This window comes from Canis aureus, chromosome 3 (genome assembly GCF_053574225.1).
Source record: "Canis aureus isolate CA01 chromosome 3, VMU_Caureus_v.1.0, whole genome shotgun sequence".
Lineage (NCBI taxonomy): Eukaryota > Metazoa > Chordata > Mammalia > Carnivora > Canidae > Canis > Canis aureus.
Genome location: NC_135613.1, coordinates 73,869,626 through 73,890,739, shown reverse-complemented (window position 1 = coordinate 73,890,739; position 21,114 = coordinate 73,869,626). Strand labels below are relative to the sequence as shown.

The 21,114-nt window shown below is 40.5% G+C and overlaps 1 protein-coding gene across 2 annotated transcripts in view; it reads right to left on the bottom strand.

Moving 5' to 3' along the window:
- Positions 1 to 21,114, bottom strand: part of UBE4A (ubiquitination factor E4A) — a 37,776-nt gene that overhangs the window by 3,686 nt on the left and 12,976 nt on the right. The window contains exons 7-20 of one of the 2 annotated variants that reach the window (XM_077893721.1): positions 20,767 to 20,969; positions 20,370 to 20,561; positions 19,141 to 19,474; positions 17,967 to 18,087; positions 15,393 to 15,697; positions 13,700 to 13,832; positions 13,125 to 13,208; positions 12,489 to 12,676; positions 9,894 to 9,994; positions 9,666 to 9,779; positions 8,006 to 8,180; positions 3,221 to 3,401; positions 2,612 to 2,759; positions 820 to 977 (exon numbers count right to left, since the gene is read on the bottom strand). In XM_077893721.1, coding sequence (XP_077749847.1) covers positions 820 to 977; positions 2,612 to 2,759; positions 3,221 to 3,401; positions 8,006 to 8,180; positions 9,666 to 9,779; positions 9,894 to 9,994; positions 12,489 to 12,676; positions 13,125 to 13,208; positions 13,700 to 13,832; positions 15,393 to 15,697; positions 17,967 to 18,087; positions 19,141 to 19,474; positions 20,370 to 20,561; positions 20,767 to 20,969 — 2,437 coding nt within the window. The remainder of the gene's footprint in view (positions 1 to 819; positions 978 to 2,611; positions 2,760 to 3,220; positions 3,402 to 8,005; positions 8,181 to 9,665; positions 9,780 to 9,893; positions 9,995 to 12,488; positions 12,677 to 13,124; positions 13,209 to 13,699; positions 13,833 to 15,392; positions 15,698 to 17,966; positions 18,088 to 19,140; positions 19,475 to 20,369; positions 20,562 to 20,766; positions 20,970 to 21,114) is intronic. The other variant, XM_077893722.1, reaches the window with a different exon arrangement.

The window sequence follows — 21,114 nt, the reverse complement described above, 5'->3', positions numbered from 1 at the left end:
TGTTTTTTTTTTTTTTTTTTTTTTTTTCTCTTTTGCAATGTTTAAAAAACAGTATTTCCTTAAATTTGGGTCAACTTATATAATTTAATTTTAAATGGAAAAAGTTTCTCAGTACCGACTTCTATCTAATGCAGCAGGTCCCTCTTGCAGGTTGGGTGAAACTTATGGCCACCATGGCTGAGTACAACAGCAGCAGCAGAAGCTGGGTTAACCTATAATATGATGGCTATAGCATAAATCTTGACTTACACCAAACAAAACAAACTTGTCATTTATATTTTTACAACTTAAATACAATTAAAGCGAGTTCAAGTCAACTTTTACTGCAGGTTGACATAATTTATGACATATGCTGATAGAAATTATTTCCTCAAGGAAGAGATAAGGCTGGAGCCAGCATTTCTCAAGACTGTCCTGTTTTGGATGTTTAAATCGTTAACAATCAAGTGATACACCTCTGCTGAAATGCCTCCCCAACTCATTAACAAATCAGCAATACGGAGCACCTACTGGGTACACAGTACTGTATTGGGAAACTGGGAAAAAAGGACAACAAACAGATGTGTATCTGTTGTCTTGAGGCTGCTCTTTTCTTTTTTTTTTTAAATCTTTTTAAAAAAATTTTTTATTTTTTATGATAGTCACAGAGAGAGAGGGAGAGGCAGAGACATAGGCAGAGGGAGAAGCAGGCTCCAAGCACCGGGAGCCCGACGTGGAATTTGATCCCGGGTCTCCAGGATCACGCCTGGGCCAAAGGCAGGCGCCAAACCGCTGCGCCACCCAGGGATCCCTTGAGGCTGCTCTTTAGGGCTAGCGTACCTGAGCAAATGTCTGGCAATGGTGGATCTATCCACAGTGACTCTGGAGGATGGCAGCACCACAGGGTCGGACATGAGTGTGCTCATGATGGGATCCAGGAACTCATCACAGGCATCTGCATAAGTTTCCTCCTCCTGTTGCTGGAGGTCTGCTAGAGACTATGCACAAACACCTAGTTGTTAAGGTGAATTCACAGAGCAGCGGATTCAAAATACTCGGTTACTACGATCTTTTTATATTTTATTATTTTATTTTATTATATTTATTTTATTTTATTTTTTAGTGACTACGATCTTAAAGCGTCACTGAGAACCCTTTACAGAGAGAAGGACAGACAATTCTCAGCTTTATTTTCTAAACAAGCAAAGAAGGATATTTTATTATTATTTTTTAATTAAAAAATATTTAATTTATTTATTCATGAGGGACACAGGGAGAGAGAGAGAGAGAGAGAGAGGCAGAGACACAGGCAGAGAGAAAAGCAGGATCCATGCAGGGAGCCAGACGCGGGACCCGATCCTGGGTCTCCAGGATCACGCCCCGGGCCGAAGGTGGCGCTAAACCACTGAGTCACCCGGGCTGCCCCAAGAAGGATATTTTAAAAGTGAGTTTAGTATTCAACCCCAACTCCCAAGCTTCAGGTTAGCCCAGCTGCTAGCAGTCATGACTAGAGATGGGTTTAAGTGTTAACAGAAAAAAAAAAAGAGACACATCCTATATAAGGTGGTTCTGGCAGCCGTCCTACTGTAAATATCATCATTGAAAAGGAGATAGTGGTAGGAAGGCTATTTGCAGAATCACTCATGCAGTCAGTGTATGAAAAGCAGCTTCTGGTTTTAAGTACAAACAGGTATAGGAGGAGTTTAAACGTAGCTTCAACATTTTGTTCTTTTCATGACTCTAGTTCCTTGGGGACCCCTCTGGCTCTAAGCAATATGGAGCCCAACTCTATAAATAAGTGGTCCAATGAAGGAATCATGGATGTCAACAAGGAAGGTTTTCTTTAAATAAGCAAGGTTTTCTATCAGGCTGTGCCATGATTTTTCCTTCTTCGTAACTAATGGAGCTCTGTCAAACTTCAACCAAAAGGACTGGCTGAATATAAGAGAGTATTTTCATCTATAAAATGTAGGGCTATTCCCATATAAGCCAACTACTAACTATAGATATAACAAATGGAGGTTTTCCTAGAAACTGTCCACAAAGTCTATACACTCTTCTCTTCTAGTAGAAGCTTATTTTTATTTTTTTTAAAGATTTTATTTGTTTATTCATGAGACACAGAGAAAGAGAGAGAGAGAGAGAGAGAGAGAGGGGCAGAGGCACAGGCAGAGGGAGAAGCAGGCTCCATGCAGGGAGCCCGATGTGGGACTCGATCCCAGGTCCCCAGGATCACACCCTGGGCCAAAGGCAGGTGCTAAACCGCTGAGCCACCTGGGCTTGCCCTAGTAGAAGCTTCTTAAATCAATTTTCTGTTCTTCCCTCATGTCGAGAATAGAATAAGGATATGGTAGTGATGACGTGATATGACACGGTGATGTATGGAATTCCTGAATTACTACACTGCATACCTGAAGCTAGCACTGTATGTTAACTAACTAGAGTTAAAATAAGAACATTTTTTTTTTTAATGTAGGTCTAGTTATTCATGGACCAGGAAGAATCCTGTTTATATCTTCTCAAGGCCATAAATACCCTTTTACCCCTTGAAATAGGAGAACCAGCAGAACAGTTAGTTAACACAGTGATTTCTATTGAATATGTTAATAAACAGATTCCTCCTTCTCCTCACCTTGATTCTCTCTGCCAAGTTGCTGAAAGCCACAATCATATTCCCGGGCTTATTTATTTTCTTCAGGACTCGGACTGTCTGTGCAAAGAGAGTTGGGGAATAGGAACGTCCGTCCTTGGGCACCGTGGCACAGAAGTTCTCCTCGTCCCTGGAATGTCAGCATCAGAAAGACACTGAACATCAGAGGGTAGGTCAGTGAGGGAGACAACAGCTGGGTTGAGGAACAAGATTCCCTATCACTTACATGCCATCAATGTTCTTTTGATATAGAGAGGTTTCTTCTAATTTTTAGGAAGGAAGTCTATCAAGTATCCTGTCACCTTAAAAGAATACTGCTTCTCCAAACACTGGTTACTAGTAGTCAAGTTTATCTTCACACAAAGGCAGAATGTTGAAAATTCTAAACAGCCTCCCGTAGGTCATACAAAATTTCATTATGAAAACTACATATTTTACTATCATTAAAACTACAAATTTTAAAATTCCTTCAACCAACCAGAAATAAACCGTTTCTCCTCTATTTCTACATAATTACCAGTTATTCCATTATCAAAACCCCAAATTAGAAATCAACATGCCCTCTGGCCTGCCCAATTAAATCTCAGGTACCCAAGGTTTAAGTAGATTGTGCAGATATCTGATACGAGCTGCTGGGGCTTGAAGTCAAATTCACTGAAGTCCTTGACTTTTAAGGCCCCCATCTTGGGGCCAACCAGGTGCTGCAGGAAGTAGTTCAACATGGAGATGATGCGCTCAGCCAGGAAAGGATGCACAAAGAGTGATTTGATCTCTAGAAAAAAAGGAAGTCTGTGAAAACTCAATCCATAAGCCATCTTTTACTTATTATGTCTTAAGAGTTTCACTTGGACACCTCTGGGGAATATTTAAAAATTATGTAATACATTTTCATTGCAGGAATGTTAGAAAACATTGGTGAGCAAAAACAAAATATAGAACTACCACCCAGAAATAAACACTGTTAGCATTTTGCAAATACATCCTTATAGCTTTTTTTTTTTTTTTAAAGATTTTATTTATTTATTCACGAGAGACACAGGCAGAGGGAGAAGCAGGCTCCCTCCTGGGAGCCCAACGCCATACTCAACACAGACTCTGGGATCATGACCTGAGCCAAAGGCAGATATAGATGCTCAACCACTGAGCACCCAGGCATTCCACATCCTTCTAGCTTTTGTCCATATTTACAAACATACACATTTTTACAACAAAATGATGATCATGTATACATATTCTGTAACTTACTTTTTCATTAACTGTACCATAAATATCTCACCATTTTGGTAAATATATGTCCTTGTGTTGCCCAACATGGTAGCCACTGGCTGGCCCCACATATCTATTTAAATTAATTTAAAAATTCAGTTCCTCAGTCACAGTGACCTCACATCTCAAGTGTTCAACAGCCACACGTGGCTAGTATCTACATTATGAGTCCAGATTTATAGAGCATTTCCATCAGAGAAAGTTCTAAAGGACAGCAGTGATTTGCACCCTTTTTAATGGCCACATAACTTTCCAATGTTGTGACTGCATCTGAAGTTATTTATTTATTAAAGATTTCATTTCTTTGAGAGAGAGTAAGAGAGAGAAAGAAAGCATGAGCAGGGGGAGGGGCAAAGGGAGAAGCAGACTCCCCATTAAGCAGGGAGCCCGATGTAGAGCTTGACCCCAGGACCCAGGTATCATGACCTGAGCAAAGGCAGATACTTAACCCACTGAGCCACCCAGGTGCCCCTGAAGTTATTTATTTATCTTTATTGCTGGATGTTATTTTTACTGCTGGACATTCTATTATAAACATTTCATATCTATCTATTTAAAAAAAAGATTTTAAGTAATCTCCACAGCCTGCAAGGAGGCTTGAACTCACAATCCTGAGACTGAGTTGCATGCTCCAGTGGCTGAGTCAGGCAGGTGCCCCAGCATTTCACTTATTAACTTCATTGTGTACATACTTTCTAGATTTATTATTTCCTTATAATGAGTTCGTAAGGAATTGCTAGGGCACAGGACTCAAACTCCAAAAATTAAAAAAATACATTAACACACGCTGGGTTTGGGCAGCCTGGGTGGTTCAGTGGTTTAGTGCCGCCTTCAGCCCAGGGCGTGATCCTGGAGAACCCAGATCAAGTCCCACGTCGGGCTCCCTTGCATGGAGTCTGCTTTTCCCTCTGCCTGTGTCTCTGCCTCTCTCTCTCTCTGTGTCTCATGAATAAATAAATAAAATCTTAAAAACAACAACAACAACACACACACACATGCTGGGTTTTAATAAGCCAAAAAGTATGATCAGGAGGCTTACTTCATACTACTGGTTCTTGATCTTTTAGTTTTAGCCACTCTACTGGCTTCACTACTGAGGAGTTTAGCTTTTACTTCCCGTCCTTCTCTCCCAAATACGAGTCCCAGTATATAACCACATCTTTGGTTAAATAATTTAGTTTATGTCATGAAGATTATATAAGTATCATTCACAGCACAACCACAGTGTTCTAATGATTACATATATAAAGTTATATACTTTAAAAAAAAAAAGATTTACCTATTTGGGGGTGTGTGTGCGAGTGGAGGGGGGGGAGCAGAGTCAGAAACTCTTCAAGCAGACTCCCCACTGAGCATGGAGCCCAAAGTGGGGCTCCATCCCAGGACTCTGAGATCATGATCTGAGCTGAAACCAAAAGCTGGATGGACACTCAACTGACTGAACCACCCAAACACCCCGGTAATATATATGTTTTAATCTAACTTTTAAAAATTTTGTTTATTTTCAGAGTACCAATCACTAAATCTTTCTAAACTCTCCACCAGAAATGTAAAACTCTGGATAGGATAATTTCTAGCAGTTCTGTATTTTTTGGAAATGCTCCTTCTGGAAGCTCCCATCTGTCACTCCAATCTGGACTCCTTGCTCTATAAGTCTACTGCGTGGTGGTCACACAAGCTCCTTTTACCACCATCCTGGACACTTTCTTTGTCTCTCTCTTATGGGATTCCACTTTCCTCCTGTAGATTTACCCTTTCACTTTGATGGAGAATAGCTTTTTGTAGCTTCTCAAGAAATGGTACACTGGAAGTAAATCTGATACTTTCACCCCTGAAAATGTCCTCACATTTGGCTGGCTATAGTTTTCTGGGCTGAAAAACTATTTTCCATGAGACGCATGCTCTGGTTTCCAATGCCACTGTTGTGAAAATCAAAGACATTTTATACTTTATACATTTTATATTGTACATGACCTGACTTTTCTCTGGGACCTTTTAGGATCTTCTCTTACCTTGATTTCCTGAAATGTCACAATGTCACCTTAGTGTGAGAATTTAAAAAGTCCATGTGGTCAGCCCACTGTGGCCCTTTTTGGAAGCTTTTAGTCTTTGGGGATTTTTAATATTATTTGATAATTTCCTCTTCTCCATTTTTCTCTTTCGAGACTTTCTGGATTGATCCTTTATTTTACCCTTTCCATTCTAATTTCCATTTCTTTTCTTTCTGTTCTACTTTCATGCAAGAGCTCCTTAATTTGATCTTCTAACTCTTTTACTGGCAGATAGAAATTACTTAAGTTATATATTTTCAATATCCAAGACCTCTTTCTTGTTTTTTTAAGTAATACTTCTTATTGCCTCTTGTTCTTGTCTTATGGATGCTATGCCTTCTCTTGTTCCTCTGAGATTATAAAGATTTTTTTTTAAGTTTTCTTCAGGGGATGCCTAGGTGGCTCAGCAGTTGAGCATCTGCCTCTGGCTCAGGGCATGATTCCAGGGGTCCGGGATCGAGTCCTACATCAGGCTTCTTGCACGGAGCCTGCTTATCCTTCTGCCTGTGTCTCTGCCTCTCCCTACCCCCCTGTGTCTCTCATGAATAAATAAATAAAATCTTAAAAAAAAAAATAAAGTTTTCATCAGATACCTGTGTTTCATGTTGGAGGATTTCCTCAAATGTCTGGTGATCCTTGGTAATCATTTCATATGTTATCAATATAAAATTATTATCATTATTATTATTTTAAAGATCTCTATTCATTCATTCATTCATTCATGAGAAACACAGAGAGGGGAGAGAGAGAGAGGCAGAGACACAGGCAGAGGGAGAAGCAGGCTCCATGCAGGGAACCCAACGTGGGACTTGATCCCGGGTCTCCAGGATCACGCCCTGGGCTGAAGGCGGCGCTAAACCGCCGAGCCACCCGGGCTGCCCCAATATAAAATTATTAATGAAATATTTTACATTAAAAAAATACTAAGTCCTGGGATCCCTGGGTGGCGCAGCGGTTTGGCGCCTGCCTTTGGCCCAGGGCGCGATCCTGGAGACCCGGGATCGAATCCCACGTCGGGCTCCCGGTGCATGGAGCCCGCTTCTCCCTCTGCCTGTGTCTCTGCCTCTCTCTCTCTCTCTCTCTGTGACTATCATGAATAAATAAATAAAATCTTTAAAAAAAAAAAAAAAAATACTAAGTCTTGAGGCATGTATTTTTTTTTTTAATTTTTTTCTTTAAAGATTTTATTTATTTATTCATAGAGACACAGAGAGAGAGAGAGAGGGAGAGAGAGAGGCAGAGACACAGGCAGAGGGAGAAGCAGGCATCATACAGAGAGCCCGACGCGGGACTCGATCCAGGGTCCCCAGGATCACGCCCTGGGCCACAGGCGGCGCCAAACCGCTGCGCCACTGGGGCTGCCCTTGAGGCATGTATTTTATACTTTTAGCATGGCTCAATTCAGACCGGTCACATTTAAAATGCTTGAGAGCCACATGTGGCAAGTGCTACTGAATTGGACACTAGCTTTTTTTTTTTTTTTTTGGACACTAGCTCTAGAGGGAGCGGAGATAAATATTTTTGTTTGATTTACCACATTTAACCAGAGTTTAAGAATATTTCTTAGGTTAACATACACACATACTCCCCCAGATATATATATATATATATAGATATATAGATATATATATATATATTTATTCATTTTTTCCCCCAGATACATTTATATGGCTAATTTATTCTCAAGAAAAATTATAGCAACGTAAGCTTCCTGGTAGCTGTGTGAGGGAGAACATGCCCCTGTCAACAATGGGCTGCTTCTTCTTTTTTTAAAGTAGGTTCCATACCCAATATGGAGCCCAAAGTGGAGCTTGAACTCATGACCCTGAAATCAAGACCCGAGCTGTGATAAAGAGTTGAATGCTTAACCAACCGAGGTACCTAGGCACCCTGGGCATCATCTTTCTTGAAGTTTTTCTGGGGATTCATTTCCCTGTCAGATTGTGTCTGAGATACTATTGCCAGAGCCTGAATTCTTAGTTTCAGCTGGATTGATCCCTCAAATGAAGGAGATCTTGACCACTAGATTTTTTGGGGACATAGTGCTTTGTTTCCTTACCTGATGTCAGAAAGGCAAGGGTACCAATTGTTTCATTGGACATGATGTTATGGAAACGTGCCAGCTGTCCAAACATCTGTAGGCCAGCCTCCTTCTCTCGGCGGGCTTCTGGAGTCAGACTATCCCATTCACCTCGGTCTTTCTCAATCTGTTGAATCTTTATCTTGCTCAAATACTACAGAAACCAGAAGCGAAATGTATCAGATAAGAAAGTGCAGTTGAAGAGAAGATATGTAAGCAGTTCTATTTAAAATCTAGTTTAGTAAGTCAGGAAAACCAGGGACTATGTAAGAAACACGAGCCTTTATTTCTCAACATAGGGCTGAAAATCCATATAGATTTGTTTTAGCCTGGGTGGAGTTATGGGTAGGTTCCACATGACTATTATAGTCTGTGATCTAAAAGGGAGGATAAATAGTATCATGTGTGAAACCTAGGCAAAAATAACAGACTGAAGTGAAAAAAAAAAAAAAGGGACAAATCTTTCCCTCAAAAAAACCAACAAAAAAACAAAACCCCACAAAAACCCAACAAAAAACAAAACAAAAAAATCCCCCCCAAAACAACAAACCCAAAACAAAACACCAACCCCACAAAAAACAAAAAACCAAACCCAAAACTGCCTATAAAAAAACAAAGCTCTATCAAATATGCAAGATGTCTGGAAGGAGAAGCATAAATATTAAAAACTGTCTACTTCTCATCATTCTTGCAGTCCTATGACAATGCCATCTGGTGTCATTCTTTGTATCACAGAGCTCTTGCTTAGAGGGGTCTGTTTATTACAGGACGTGTTCTTGTTTTCTAAGAAAACCTATCTAAAATCTTGAAGTATGGGATTATGAAAAAAGCAAGAACTCTTCTCACAAATTAAGTACAAGTTACTGGGGGACTGCTAATCAATATGAAGAGCTTGTGGCTATCCAATAGGCCACCTTCGTGACTTCCTTGCCTCATTTCCCTTTGGGACACTGCCTTATCTATCTTTCACTTGTCAGAGATAAGGGAAGTTTTTAATAGGAGCAAGAAGCAGCTCCTAAGGGATGATTAAGGATATGATGTACTGAAGCTGCTGAGAGGCACCCAAATATATACTTTGGGAATCTCATGTTTCAACTATAAAGATTTGGGAGGCTGTGGATAGATGAAGAGTATTGGGGAATGTTTATATGAAAAAATAACCCAAACTAGAGATTCTGTTTTTCAAGTAGTGGTGCAAAAATCAGAATCTTTCAGGAAGGAGATAAGAATCATTGCCTTAGCGAGTCACTGTTACTGATGAACCGGTTGGGATGGAAAATGGTTGAGTCACTGACCAAACCCAAGGTCCTCTGATTTCTTTCTGTGTTGCTGGCCTGATTAATCCTGCCAATGGACCTTAGTTTAACTTCTTCACCCTTTCTTTTCCACTCTGCCAAAATTTCATCCTAGCTTAGGAGGCTTCAATGACCATTGATCTTGGTCTCTAATGGAACAATACCTATTCAATCTCCGTAAGAGTTGTAGTATACTACTACCCACAAATTTCGGGGGTCCAAAGTGGTACTATGGGCATATGGATTGCTCCATTATAATTTGAAGGTAAAAAGTATGTACTTATTATTACCTGATGATATAGGGTGAGTTAAATCTGTTCTAAAAATATTTTACTTATTCTTACCTGTATGGCTTCATCCAGGAGGAAGATGGCGTCGTTCATTAGCAGGTTAAGAAAACGGAGGAAAAGTGGGGGATTCATGGCTTCTAAATTCTTAGAGGCATAGTCAGCCAAATCCTGTAAGTCCCAGCCCAAGACAAAACCATTTTAACTACTGAACCACAACTCACTGGGGCTTATCTGAAGTAAAATTCAGACAACTCAGCGTGGCTACACCAAAAACTCTCTCACCTTAATGCTCTCTCGATAGGTATCTGTTCCCCACATGTACCTTAGGATGGGATACATGGGACGCCGGTAATTAAACTTCTGTTCAAATTGATGGGGGTCTCCTGAAATAGGGTAAGAGCAAAAACCCAGCAAAGGTGGTGCTACCAGAGAAAGAGTAAGAGCTTATGTCTATGTGGAGCCATTTTCTTTTTTTCTGCATGTGCCAAGACTACTGGTAGAATCTGCCCTGGGAGTTTAGAAAGGCCCAGAGTTACAGGCAAGTGTTTACTTATTTCTGTGCTGACAGAACAAGAGGGAAACAGACACAAAAGATACCTCATGCAGAAAAAGACAAGGACCAAGTTGTTCAATAAGAGCCAGGGGAAACCAATGCTTCCATATCCAAATGTAGAGTACTTATCGGACTTTGAATGAGGCCTCTGAACAGGCCATTGTGGCAGCAGCCATGTGCTGAATGGGTTACTAAGTACCCCCCACATTCTTCATAGATAACATCCCAACTGTGAAATGAATTGGTTCTTAATTACTATGAGAAATCAGGTCAGAGGCTAAAAACCTGAGGCTTGGACTGTTGTGACCTATGAAAGGAACCACTAGAGCTTCGTAGTTTGGGTCATATAAGAAGAGCATGGGATTCAGAGTCAGAAGATCTAGGTTTTCCTTTTGGCTCCACTTAATTCAAGCCTCTTAACATTTTTAAACTTCCACTTCCTTAGAAATAAAATAGGAATTATAATACATTCTCTATCATTCCAACTAAAGGGTTGATATGGTCATATAATAAGATAACTGTAGTGATTTACTGTGTGACTATATATGTATTGTAAAGATTTACACGCACTATCGTACTAGTCATCACTTCAATCCATTTTATAGATGAAGACACTAAGGCTCAGAGGTGAGCAAGTGACAAAACCAAAATCCAGATGTGAAAGGCACTCAGTACAATGTTAAATGTCTCCTTAAGTATTAGTTGTATTTAACACCAGATGGTAGGACAGCTTTTATTTAGGATACTTCTTTTAAAAGAGATCTTAAGTAACTGCCTAACATGTTGTTTACTGGTTGAGATGGGGTACAGTTTACTCCTGATCTCAGGGTGGTGAGTTTGAGCCCTGCATTGGGGGTAGAGTTTACTTAAAAAAAAAAAAAGAAAAGAAAAAGAAAAGAAACAAGAACTGTCCCACTATTCTGCAATTTGAGGCAGATAAAAATCAAGACCTGGGAGGCAGGGGTTGCGTGACTAAGTCTGTTAAGCGTCTGACTCTTGATTTCGGCTTAGGTTATGATCTCAAAGTAGTGAGACTGAGCTCTGCATTGTGCTCCACGTTGGGTGTAGAGCCTGCTTAAGACAGAACATGAAAGACTCCTAACTCTGGGAAACGAACTAGGGATGGTGGAAGGGGAGGTGGGCAGGGGGTGGGGGTGACTGGGTGACGGGCACTGAGGTGGGCACTTGATGGGATGAGCAATGGGTGATATTCTATATGTTGGCAAATTGAACACCAATAAAAAATAAATTTATTAAAAAAAAAAAAAGATTTGCCTCTACCTCTTCCTCTGCCCCTCCCCCCACTAAAAAAAAGACCTAGGTGTAATCAAACCGTTTGCTTTTCTTGAGCATAATTTTTTTTTCTTGAGCATAATTAAATCAAGCACACAATTAAATTTGGAAGAGCATGTGTTTTGTTTTTACTATTTTTTTTCTTTGCTATTTTTAAAAGGATTTTATTTATTATTTATTTGAGAGAGAGAGCAAGCGCATGAGCGAGAGCACACAAACAGGGTAGGGGAGGGAGAGGAGCAAGGAGACTCCCTGCGAGGGAGCCTGATGTGGGGCTCGATCCCAAGACCCCAGAATCATGACCTGAGCTGAAGGCAGACGCTTAATCAACTGAGCCACCCTGGTGCCCCCTCCCTTTTCAAAGATTTTGAGAGAGATTGTGTGTACACCTGTGCACGTGAGTACACAGGTAGGGGGAGGGGCAGAAGGAGAGAGAGAAGCAGACTCTCTGCTGAGCATGGAGCCCAACACAGGCCTCCAACCCAGGACCCTGAGATCATGACCTGAGCCAAAGTCAGACGCTTACACCAAGCCACCCAGGGACCCCTTATTTTTCTTTCTTTTTAAAAGATTTATTCATTCATTAAGAGGGAAAGGGAGAGGAAGAATCTCAAGCAGACTCTCCATTGAGCGCAGAGCCCAACATAGGGCTTGGTCCCATGACCCTGAGATCATGAATTGAATTGAAACCAAGAATCAGACACTCAACCAACTAAGCCCACCCAGGTGCGCCCCGTTTTTTTTTTTTTTTGAGGTGAGAATCAACCTGATCATATCACTTAGTTGTGTGACACAGACAAATTATCTTTTCAAGCATTCATGTCCTTATATGTACAACAGGGATAATAGAGTAAAACTTGCCAGATGGTGACAAATTATTATTGAAACAATGTAAGAAAAGCACTTAGCATCAATGCAGATACATAACAGATATTCAATAAATAATGGCTGTTGCTATTTTTCTCACATTAAGTACTGATCAAGCTAGGAAACTCCACTAGTATCTGCTTCTCAGTTCTGGATTGCTTTACCTGTAAACTCAATGTCCACAAAAACCTTGATTAGAGCTTCTGCAAGGTGGGGTGCATGAGGAAAGTTGCAGAACACACGTTTCCGGTGGAACACACTGGATACCAAGGGATTTGGGGTCTGATCCAGGTGGGGCATCACTGCTTCCAGCACCTCCGCCAGTTTGGCCCGTAGGTGGGGATTCTTCATCCTGCAAAAAGGGCAGAAAGCAAGCAAAGCAGGTAGAAAACTTAACTCTCAAATTCATGACTGTTTTCTCCACATGAGGAGCCAAAACACTCTATGCTACCATTGGGAGGAAATAACAGGATTCTGTAGTTTCAAGTCTGTTAATTTCTGGGGGATAATGCAGGTACATCATTCAACTTTTGAGATCACAACCTACCAAGTATAAGGATGAATACTCAAATTGCTATGTAATACTAGCCATTCTGTTTATTTTTCTATAATAATCCATTACTGTTTTTATCCCTGTTTCATTGAGGTTAAACTTGCCTCTCTAAGCTTTCTGAGAGCAAGGGTCAGGATGCAGTTATACTACGTTATTTACGATGTACACATGTACCTAATAAATATTTATGGACTTATGATTTCTCATTAGGTCTACTCAGCTCAGTGAAGGATTGGCTTCTACCTACTTCTTACTGACATGGCTTAGGGGACTGTGCACCATTCTCTTCATCCAGCAAATCTTCACCCTTGCACACATGGTTTCCTTTGGCCTAGACACCAAAAATACCAGAGAAGCAACTCTATAGGACAGCGGGTATCTCACTTTGAGAAAAGAAGAAGTAGAGAAGTAGAAACTATGAATGAGATTAGAAAGCATTTACCTGTGCTTACTGCTCATGCAACTCAGAATGTTAAGGGTAAACTTTGTTACCATGCATCTGCTAGAACATTAGAACCTGGCTGCCCTAGGTAAGGTTTCTGGCATTAAGGTAACTATTTTAACCAGTCACTAACAGTGGAATTCTTACCAAATATTCTACATGCAGGTTCAGATTCTCTGTGGGGAAAGTCCTTGGCTTATAATGCCTCTCAAGAGGGGGATTTCTGGCTATCCTTAGGGACGGTCAGGAGATTCATGAATGTTAACACAACTTCTGAAGGCAAGCCCTTATGATTCAGGCTTGTGTGTTGCTTGGTTTAGAAGTCTTCTGAATGCTTTGTACCTCTAAATGGTGTTAGAGCCAAGCTTTCAACACCTCACCTTTCTATGCTTCCAGTGAAAATCGTGATAAAGTGAAGGACATGTTCCAGGGAGTCTGCTGACGTCTCCAAGATGTCATCGGCAAAGCGGCGTAGAAAAATGAGGAAATCACCCAAGTTATCTGCAAAAAATTCTGAAAAAAACCCAAACAAAACAAACCCCCCCAAAATAAACAAAAACCCCCCCTCAAAAAAACCAAACAAACATGCACTGCGATTAAGTGAAACATCTGACTTTCTGTACTAAGCAATATTGAAAATTTTCCCTTCACTCTACCTAACAAAGGTTAAAAAAAAAAAAATCACAAATGTCTTATAGGTACTGGGAATGGTGACAAGTTCATAAATGTAGAATCTCCTTTTTTTTGAGTCTCCTTCTAAGGTAAGTCAAAAAAAATTTTTTTTTAAAGATTTTATTTATTTATTCATAGGCACAGAGAGAGAGGGGCAGAGACACAGACAGAGGGAGAAGCAGGCTCTATGCAGGGAGCCCGATGTGGGACTCGATCCCGGGTTTCCAGGATCACACTCAAGGCTGCAGGCGGCGCCAAACCGCTGTGCCACCGGGGCTGCCCAGTAAGTCAATTTTTATTTCTAACCATGTCAATATGAGAATAGCAGAGACACAAAATACTGTTCACATATCAGTGCAACTTAAGAAAGTACACTGATATATACTCTTTTCCACACTCAAGGGTAACTGTGCATTAAATAACCCTTCAAATGGGCAAAGAATCTTCAACAAAGATGAATACATAAGATGATTCTGGTCATCAGTCTTGAGGATGGTCCTCCAATTGTCTTTGCTTCCTGGTACTCGTGCCCTCATGTGTCCCTCCCTACATTCTTCCAGGGTAGAGGCACATAGAAGCAATGGCATATCATTTCCTTGTTAAGTTATAAAAGCCTAGAGCTTCCCTTTGGTCACTTGGCCTGAAGGAAGCCAGCTGCCATATCATGAACAGTACTAAGGAGAGATCTGTATGATCTGGAAAAGAGGCCAGTAAGCAATTGAGATCCAACAACCACATGACCCAGCTTATAAGCAGATCCTCCAGTTTTGGTTGAGTCCTCAGATTCCTGTGGCCCTGACAGCTTGGCTGCAACTTCATGAAAGATCCAGAGGCACAACCATATAGCCAAACCACTCCTGGATTCCTGATCCACAGAAACTATGTGAGACAAAATTTGTTTTAAGGTGCTATGTTTTGGGATGATCTGTTACTTAGCAAAAGATGGCCAATACAATGATCAAGAACATAAAACCTGATTTTGATGGACAATATCTTCCAACTCCTCACCAACATATGTACATACACAATCTCCTTAAACAACAGGAGATGGTAATTTTTTCCTCCTAAGAAACAACACAGGCACAGTCGAACAGATAAATTTAGAAGTTAAACAATGAAAACAATGCTAAAACTAACAGCTCTGAAAACCCTGGCTGCACTTAATCCCTTGAAGACTAGTTTATGATATACACAGAAGTGGGGACACAAGGCTGAGGAAAAAGCTGATAGTTCCCCCATTCTTTGACCAGTAGATATTATCTACAAATTTGAGTTGTTTCTTCAAAAACAGTTGAATGATAACTAAGGGAGGGTATTCTGAGGATTATACTTCCAAAGTGACCCAGTTAAACTTAGACAGCTATAAATAGGCAGTTGGTTCCCAAGGAAGAGCCTGCTTACCTGGCACATAAGCCAAAGAGCTGTAGCCATCTGGCAAAGGAAAAGTTAGTTCTATTGGCTGTGAGCCCTCATTGCCTATGGCCAGTTGAACAAGCAGAACAGCCATGGACACCTGCAAGTTTAGACAGTTCTGTAGCATCTGTGGCTCTGTCATGGCAGTCTTGGTAGAAAGATAGATGGTCATCAGCCGTTCAAATTGCTCACGAAGGTTGTCAGCAGCAGGGCTAGAACTTTGCTGAGCATCCCGCCAGGCAACCTGCAGCCGATGCAGATTTTGGTTGATTTTTACCATCTGATCATGCAACCTGCCCCCAAGAAAGTAGAAGAGACTGGGTCAGGAGGTTCATACAGGACAGAAGAGTATACATTGTTCTAGAAAAACAAATCCTCGTTTATTTATTCTAGTATTCTCTTTTAGGATATAGGGAGCCGCAATTGTGATGATACAGAAGGCACTCACAAAAATTATCGACCAGACAGGGGCAGGGGTCATAGCAGCGGGAAAATATTATCATGCATTTGACGTAAATGATGCTAATTACAAATAGCAGCCTTTAGCTGAAACGCACCATCCAAGGAACAGTAGCTTGGTTGAGCAGGGTGTAGACTTGGCTGTTACCATGTAAAATAACTATTAGACAAAGTACAAAAAGACCCCAGCAGGATCATTTGACACAGCACAGTTGCAATGATTGTACTTGGATGCAGTTATATGGACAGTTCTTCTACGGTTAGCTGAGAAATAAAACTGGTGAAAGAAGATTCTAGGTTAGTAACAACCACATATAAACTGGTAGCCACCTGAGATGCAACCTCAGAAACAGCTTCCAGTCCTCTGTTGTTCAATATAAAATTACATTATTCTTCACAAAGGGTCAGCCAAATGTTCTCTAATGAAAGGAAGCCCCGTAATTCAATGTTATGGATAGTTATCTCTAAAGGTATAGCCCAAAGTCATCTTCTTTGGCCCTGTAGGTAATGTCTAGGGTTAGCCAGCCAATATGGGGAGACTAGATGACATTCATTTCTGTATCTGAATGCAAGTGGTTGAATAAGTTAAACATATGCTGCATTATCTATTGTCTCATTTAAAATGTCAATGACTGGGGAACTCCTGCGTGGCTCGGTTAAGCATCTGCCTTTGGCTCAGGTCATTATCCCAGGGTCCTGGGACTGAACCCTGGGTTCGGCTTCCTGCTCAGTGGTGAGTCTATTTTTCCCTCTGCTCCTCTGCCTGCTTATGCTCTTTCTCTCAAATAAATAAATAGAATCTTACAAAAAAAGGTCAATGACTGGGATAGAAAAACTCTAATAAAGATATAATTTCATTTTTCCAGAAATTTGCTGAGAATTTCTGGAAAATTTTAAAAATGTTTTAAATTAAAAAAAAATTTTTTTTAAATGCTCTGTGCCAGTGTAAGTATCCTGAGAAGACATTAAAAACTGCTGTACTCAGTACCTCTTCCTAAGAACTGTAACAACTTTCTTATGTATACTTGCAACTAACTCCTAATCAGCTAAACCAAAGGAGAGAAAAATCACAGAAAGGCACATGTGGCCAGCCTCAACCAGAACCATTTTTGGAAGTCCTACACTCTAGTTCTTAATTCTCCGTATTTCTAGAATCGTTTTGATCTTTGGTACACAGATCTTTTGTGTTCTACTGATCTTATCGGAATCCCTTATAAACATTTTTCTTTTTTTTTTTTTTAATTTATTTTTTATTTGAGAGAGGTGTGCATGTGCATGTGTGTACTCAAGCCCCAAGCACTTCATTTTTGTCAATATTGTCTCTATACCACAGAGTAGAGCTTGGTCTTTTTCATCAGGAGTAGTAAGATGAAAATTCAAGAGGAGAAAGTGAAAAGTTAAAACAATTCCACTTTCACAAATCATGATAGATAGTTGATTTAAAAAATTGCAAATTTAGGGGCACCTGGGTGTCTCAGTTGGTTAAACATCTGACTCCTGATTTCAGCTCAGGTATGCTTTCAGGGTTGTGGGATCGAGCCCTGAGTCAGACTCTGTGCTCAGCAGGGAGTTGGCTTGAGGATTCTCTCTCTCCCTCTCGCCCCTCCTCATTGTGCTCACACTCTATCTAAAATAAGTAAATCTTTGTAAAAAAATCTGTGAGTTTAGAGAAAAATACTAATGTGTCTTTAATTTTCAGAAGGGTAGCAGGTCAAAAATGAAAAGTAAATTCAAGTTCTCTGGACAAAGCCAATTCATATAAACATGGGTAAGTGCATACAAAACCCTTTTCCTGGGATGCCTGGGTGGCTCAGTGGTTGAGTGTGTCTGCCTTTGGCTCAGGTGAGTGATCCCAGTGATCCCAGGGTCCTGGGATTGAGTCTGCCATCATGCTCCCTATAGGGAGCCTGCTCCTCACTCTGCAGGTCTCATGAATAAATAAATAAAATCTTAAAAAAAAAAAAAAAAAAAAAAAGACAAAACCCAAACCCTTCTCCTGTGAGATCCTAATGGGAGACCTCAGAATCAAGGGAGACTCACTTTCAACCTTCTGGTTATTAACACCATGAAGCAGTTCTTCTTTAATGACATCAGAGCAGTTACCTGTGAAATCCCAAGTACAAAGTATACTCTGTCAGGACAAGGTTCTCTGTCACAAGGTTGTAGTTCTGGGGAAACTTTGGCTCCTGCACCGCTGGGATCAAACAAGTTTCTTTGTCCAAACCTCAAAGAATGTAAAAGGAACAGTAAATGACTTGCTACAGACTTCTGTCCTGCGTCTCCAATGTCCCCTTACTCTAGCTCAGCTCTCTTTCATACGGCTACCAGTGAGATTTTTTTTTTTTTTTTAGTAATTTCTTTTTAAAAGTAAGTGTAGAAGACACTGTGGATTTTGCCAAGTGATAAGACAGCAGATCATCAGTACCTATTTGTGCTTTTCCAGATCTATTTCCTTTTGACCATGTATTGCTTTTATGATTAGAAGATTCATAAAACTGAAAGGAAATACACCAAAATTAAGAGGGTTTGTTGTTTTTTTTTTAAAGAGTGATTCATTTTGAGTGACTTATTTTTTCTGCATTGAGTTTTCTCCAAACAGGCCTCAACATTCTTCCTCCCTGGACTCATTTCCTGCCAATTCCCAAACCCCTTCCCCAACTGGCTCTAGACACACTGAACTTCTCATTATTCTCCAATCAAGGCTTTCACAGCTTTGTGACTTTATACTTTAAATCCAACTCATCTCTCAAGATGTAGCCACAGAGACCCCCAACTTCTGTAGAATTTATTATTCACTTCCTCCTCTGTACTCCCAGTTTAGCCCTATACCATATTATGATTATGTGTTAATATATTTGCTTTCATTGGAGGCTTTGAGTTAAAAAACAAAACAAAGCAGGGATTGTGCTTTATTTATTTTTAGGAAGAATGAATCAATCAATACCCAGGGCTGCTAAATTCAGAAAGAATGTTTCACTAAAACACAACATTGAAAAGATACCAGTTTTTTTAAACATCTATCTTTAAAATTTATACTAGTGGAATGCCTGGGTTGCTCAGGGATCTGCTTCTTCTCCCTTTCCCTGCCGCTCCCCCTTCTTGTGCTCTGTCAAATAAATAAATAAAATCTTTTAAAAAATTTATACTAGTTTTTCTTTTTGCCTTATCTTGAAAAAGATACACTTTTGCGAAAAAGGATAAGTGAATGCCTTAGATGTTACACGCATGCACACGCACATACACACACACCATCTTGAGAAGCCCAGTTCCCCCCTACCTCTCATGTGCACATTTTTAATTTTTCGTTCTTCATCATTCAATTCCTTCAGGGCACAGTAAGTGGGATTAAAGGTGAGGAGCCGAGAGGATCTGGGTTTGCAAAATGGCTGGCATAACTTCAGGAGAGCAGCACCCAGATTCAAAAAGAAGGCATCCGAGGCATACATTTGGAAGAAGATTTCTGGCATCTGATTGGCCCAAATCTTGGTGCGGCCTGCATTTGCATGCAAACAGTTTCCAAGCCAGGACAAGATACAGTGTTTGGTTTCTGGAGAGAGCTGGAGTAAGTTCTTCAGCATCTGGTAGATCTTTTCATGGAACTGAGCCATGAACTGTTTAACCAGAAAACACAACCACAGAACATTCCAGTTTCACAATCCTCATATTGTTACTCCCAAACCTTAGCCACTGGCAATTTCCACAAATATCTTAATCTTTTCCCTCACTCTCCCTGTGCTTTATACCCCAGTTCCGATTTTAAGAAAATTTCTGGGCACTTAGGAGAGCTTCCCTGATGATCTGCCAAAATGCAGATAGCATTTGGATCGCTTTAGAGTAGAGATCAGTAAACTTTGTCTGCAAAGGGCCAGATGATAAATATTTTCGGCTTTGCAAGCTATACGGTGACTGTGGCAACTATTCAGTTCTACCACTGTGGAGTGAAATAAAACCATAACAATGTGTGTCAATGGGCATGGCTGTGTTCAACAGAACTATTTACCAAAACAGGTGGCAGGCCAGATCTGGCCACTGCAGTAATTTGGGATGGGAGACTTAAACCATCCCTAATTCAGCCATTTACCTCCTCATGTTGGCCAGACCTCTGCTAGAATTCACACTAAGAAGCCCAAATGGAGAGAACATAGGTGGAAGGAAGAAAAAGGAAAACAATTGTTTATAAGCTGGAGTTCAGTTGGAAGATTTTAGGAGCCCAGGTTATAAGAAACAGCTTGGTGACAACAGTGGGGGCTGAGAGGAAGTGGCTGTGTCACAGCAGGGCATGGAGGAGCAGCAGCTTATTCTTAAACCACATACCAGCTTATCTTCTTCCCTGAGCCCACACTAAAAAAGAGGACAATTTCTTTACGTGATTATGGTAGAAAAAAGCCAAGCAGATCAATCTGCTTCCCCAAAGAGGCTCAAGCGGCCTTATCTGCATCTGCTCCCCGAGGAAACATGACTTCATCTAAGATTAGGGGGCTGAGATACAGTGGTAAACAGTTCCACCTGATGGATGTTGGCCTCCTGCACTTTGATCTCCTGGGGACTGGAACGAGATGGATTCAGAAAGTAGCCATGATTTTCTACTACACCCGGAGTCTTTAATAAGCAGGAGATATTCAGGATTACTCCCAGCAAGGTCTTCTGGTACATCTGCCCATTGCTAGGGTCCTTGGGCTGAATGTACTCTACAAAAACCTACAGAAGAAAACAAGTCCTATTTATAAGTCTGTATGATGAGTTAAGGGTGGTGGGGTGAAAAGGTCTCAAAGAGTTAAGTCTATAGGACAACCAATGTATCTTTCTCTTATTTGAGAAGTAACATTAGAGCACCCTCAAGATACAGGTGCATAAAGTATTAAATCTCCAGCTCAAATGAATACATACCACCTTTTAGACCTACCTTTGCCATATCCTTCTGCCTAGTGAAATAGAGAAGAATATCCAGATATGCATAAAACAGGATCTGACATAGTTCTAGATCTTTTATTCGGCCCAATAAAATATCAAACACTGGAATCATGACTTCGGGAAATGTGCGAACTTCCTCATCCATTATCAAGGCTTCAATAACCTCTTCCAGAAACTCAGTTACATCTTCAAAATCTAACAGATGACAAATGGGAGGAAACAAAGTCTGTAGTGATTTTTAGATGCTTTTACACACAGGCTCTCTACTCTTCTCACACTTCAGTATCGTACTGCTACTTGACACAGTATGGTCAAGATATGAGCTCTCTTCCTTAATTTA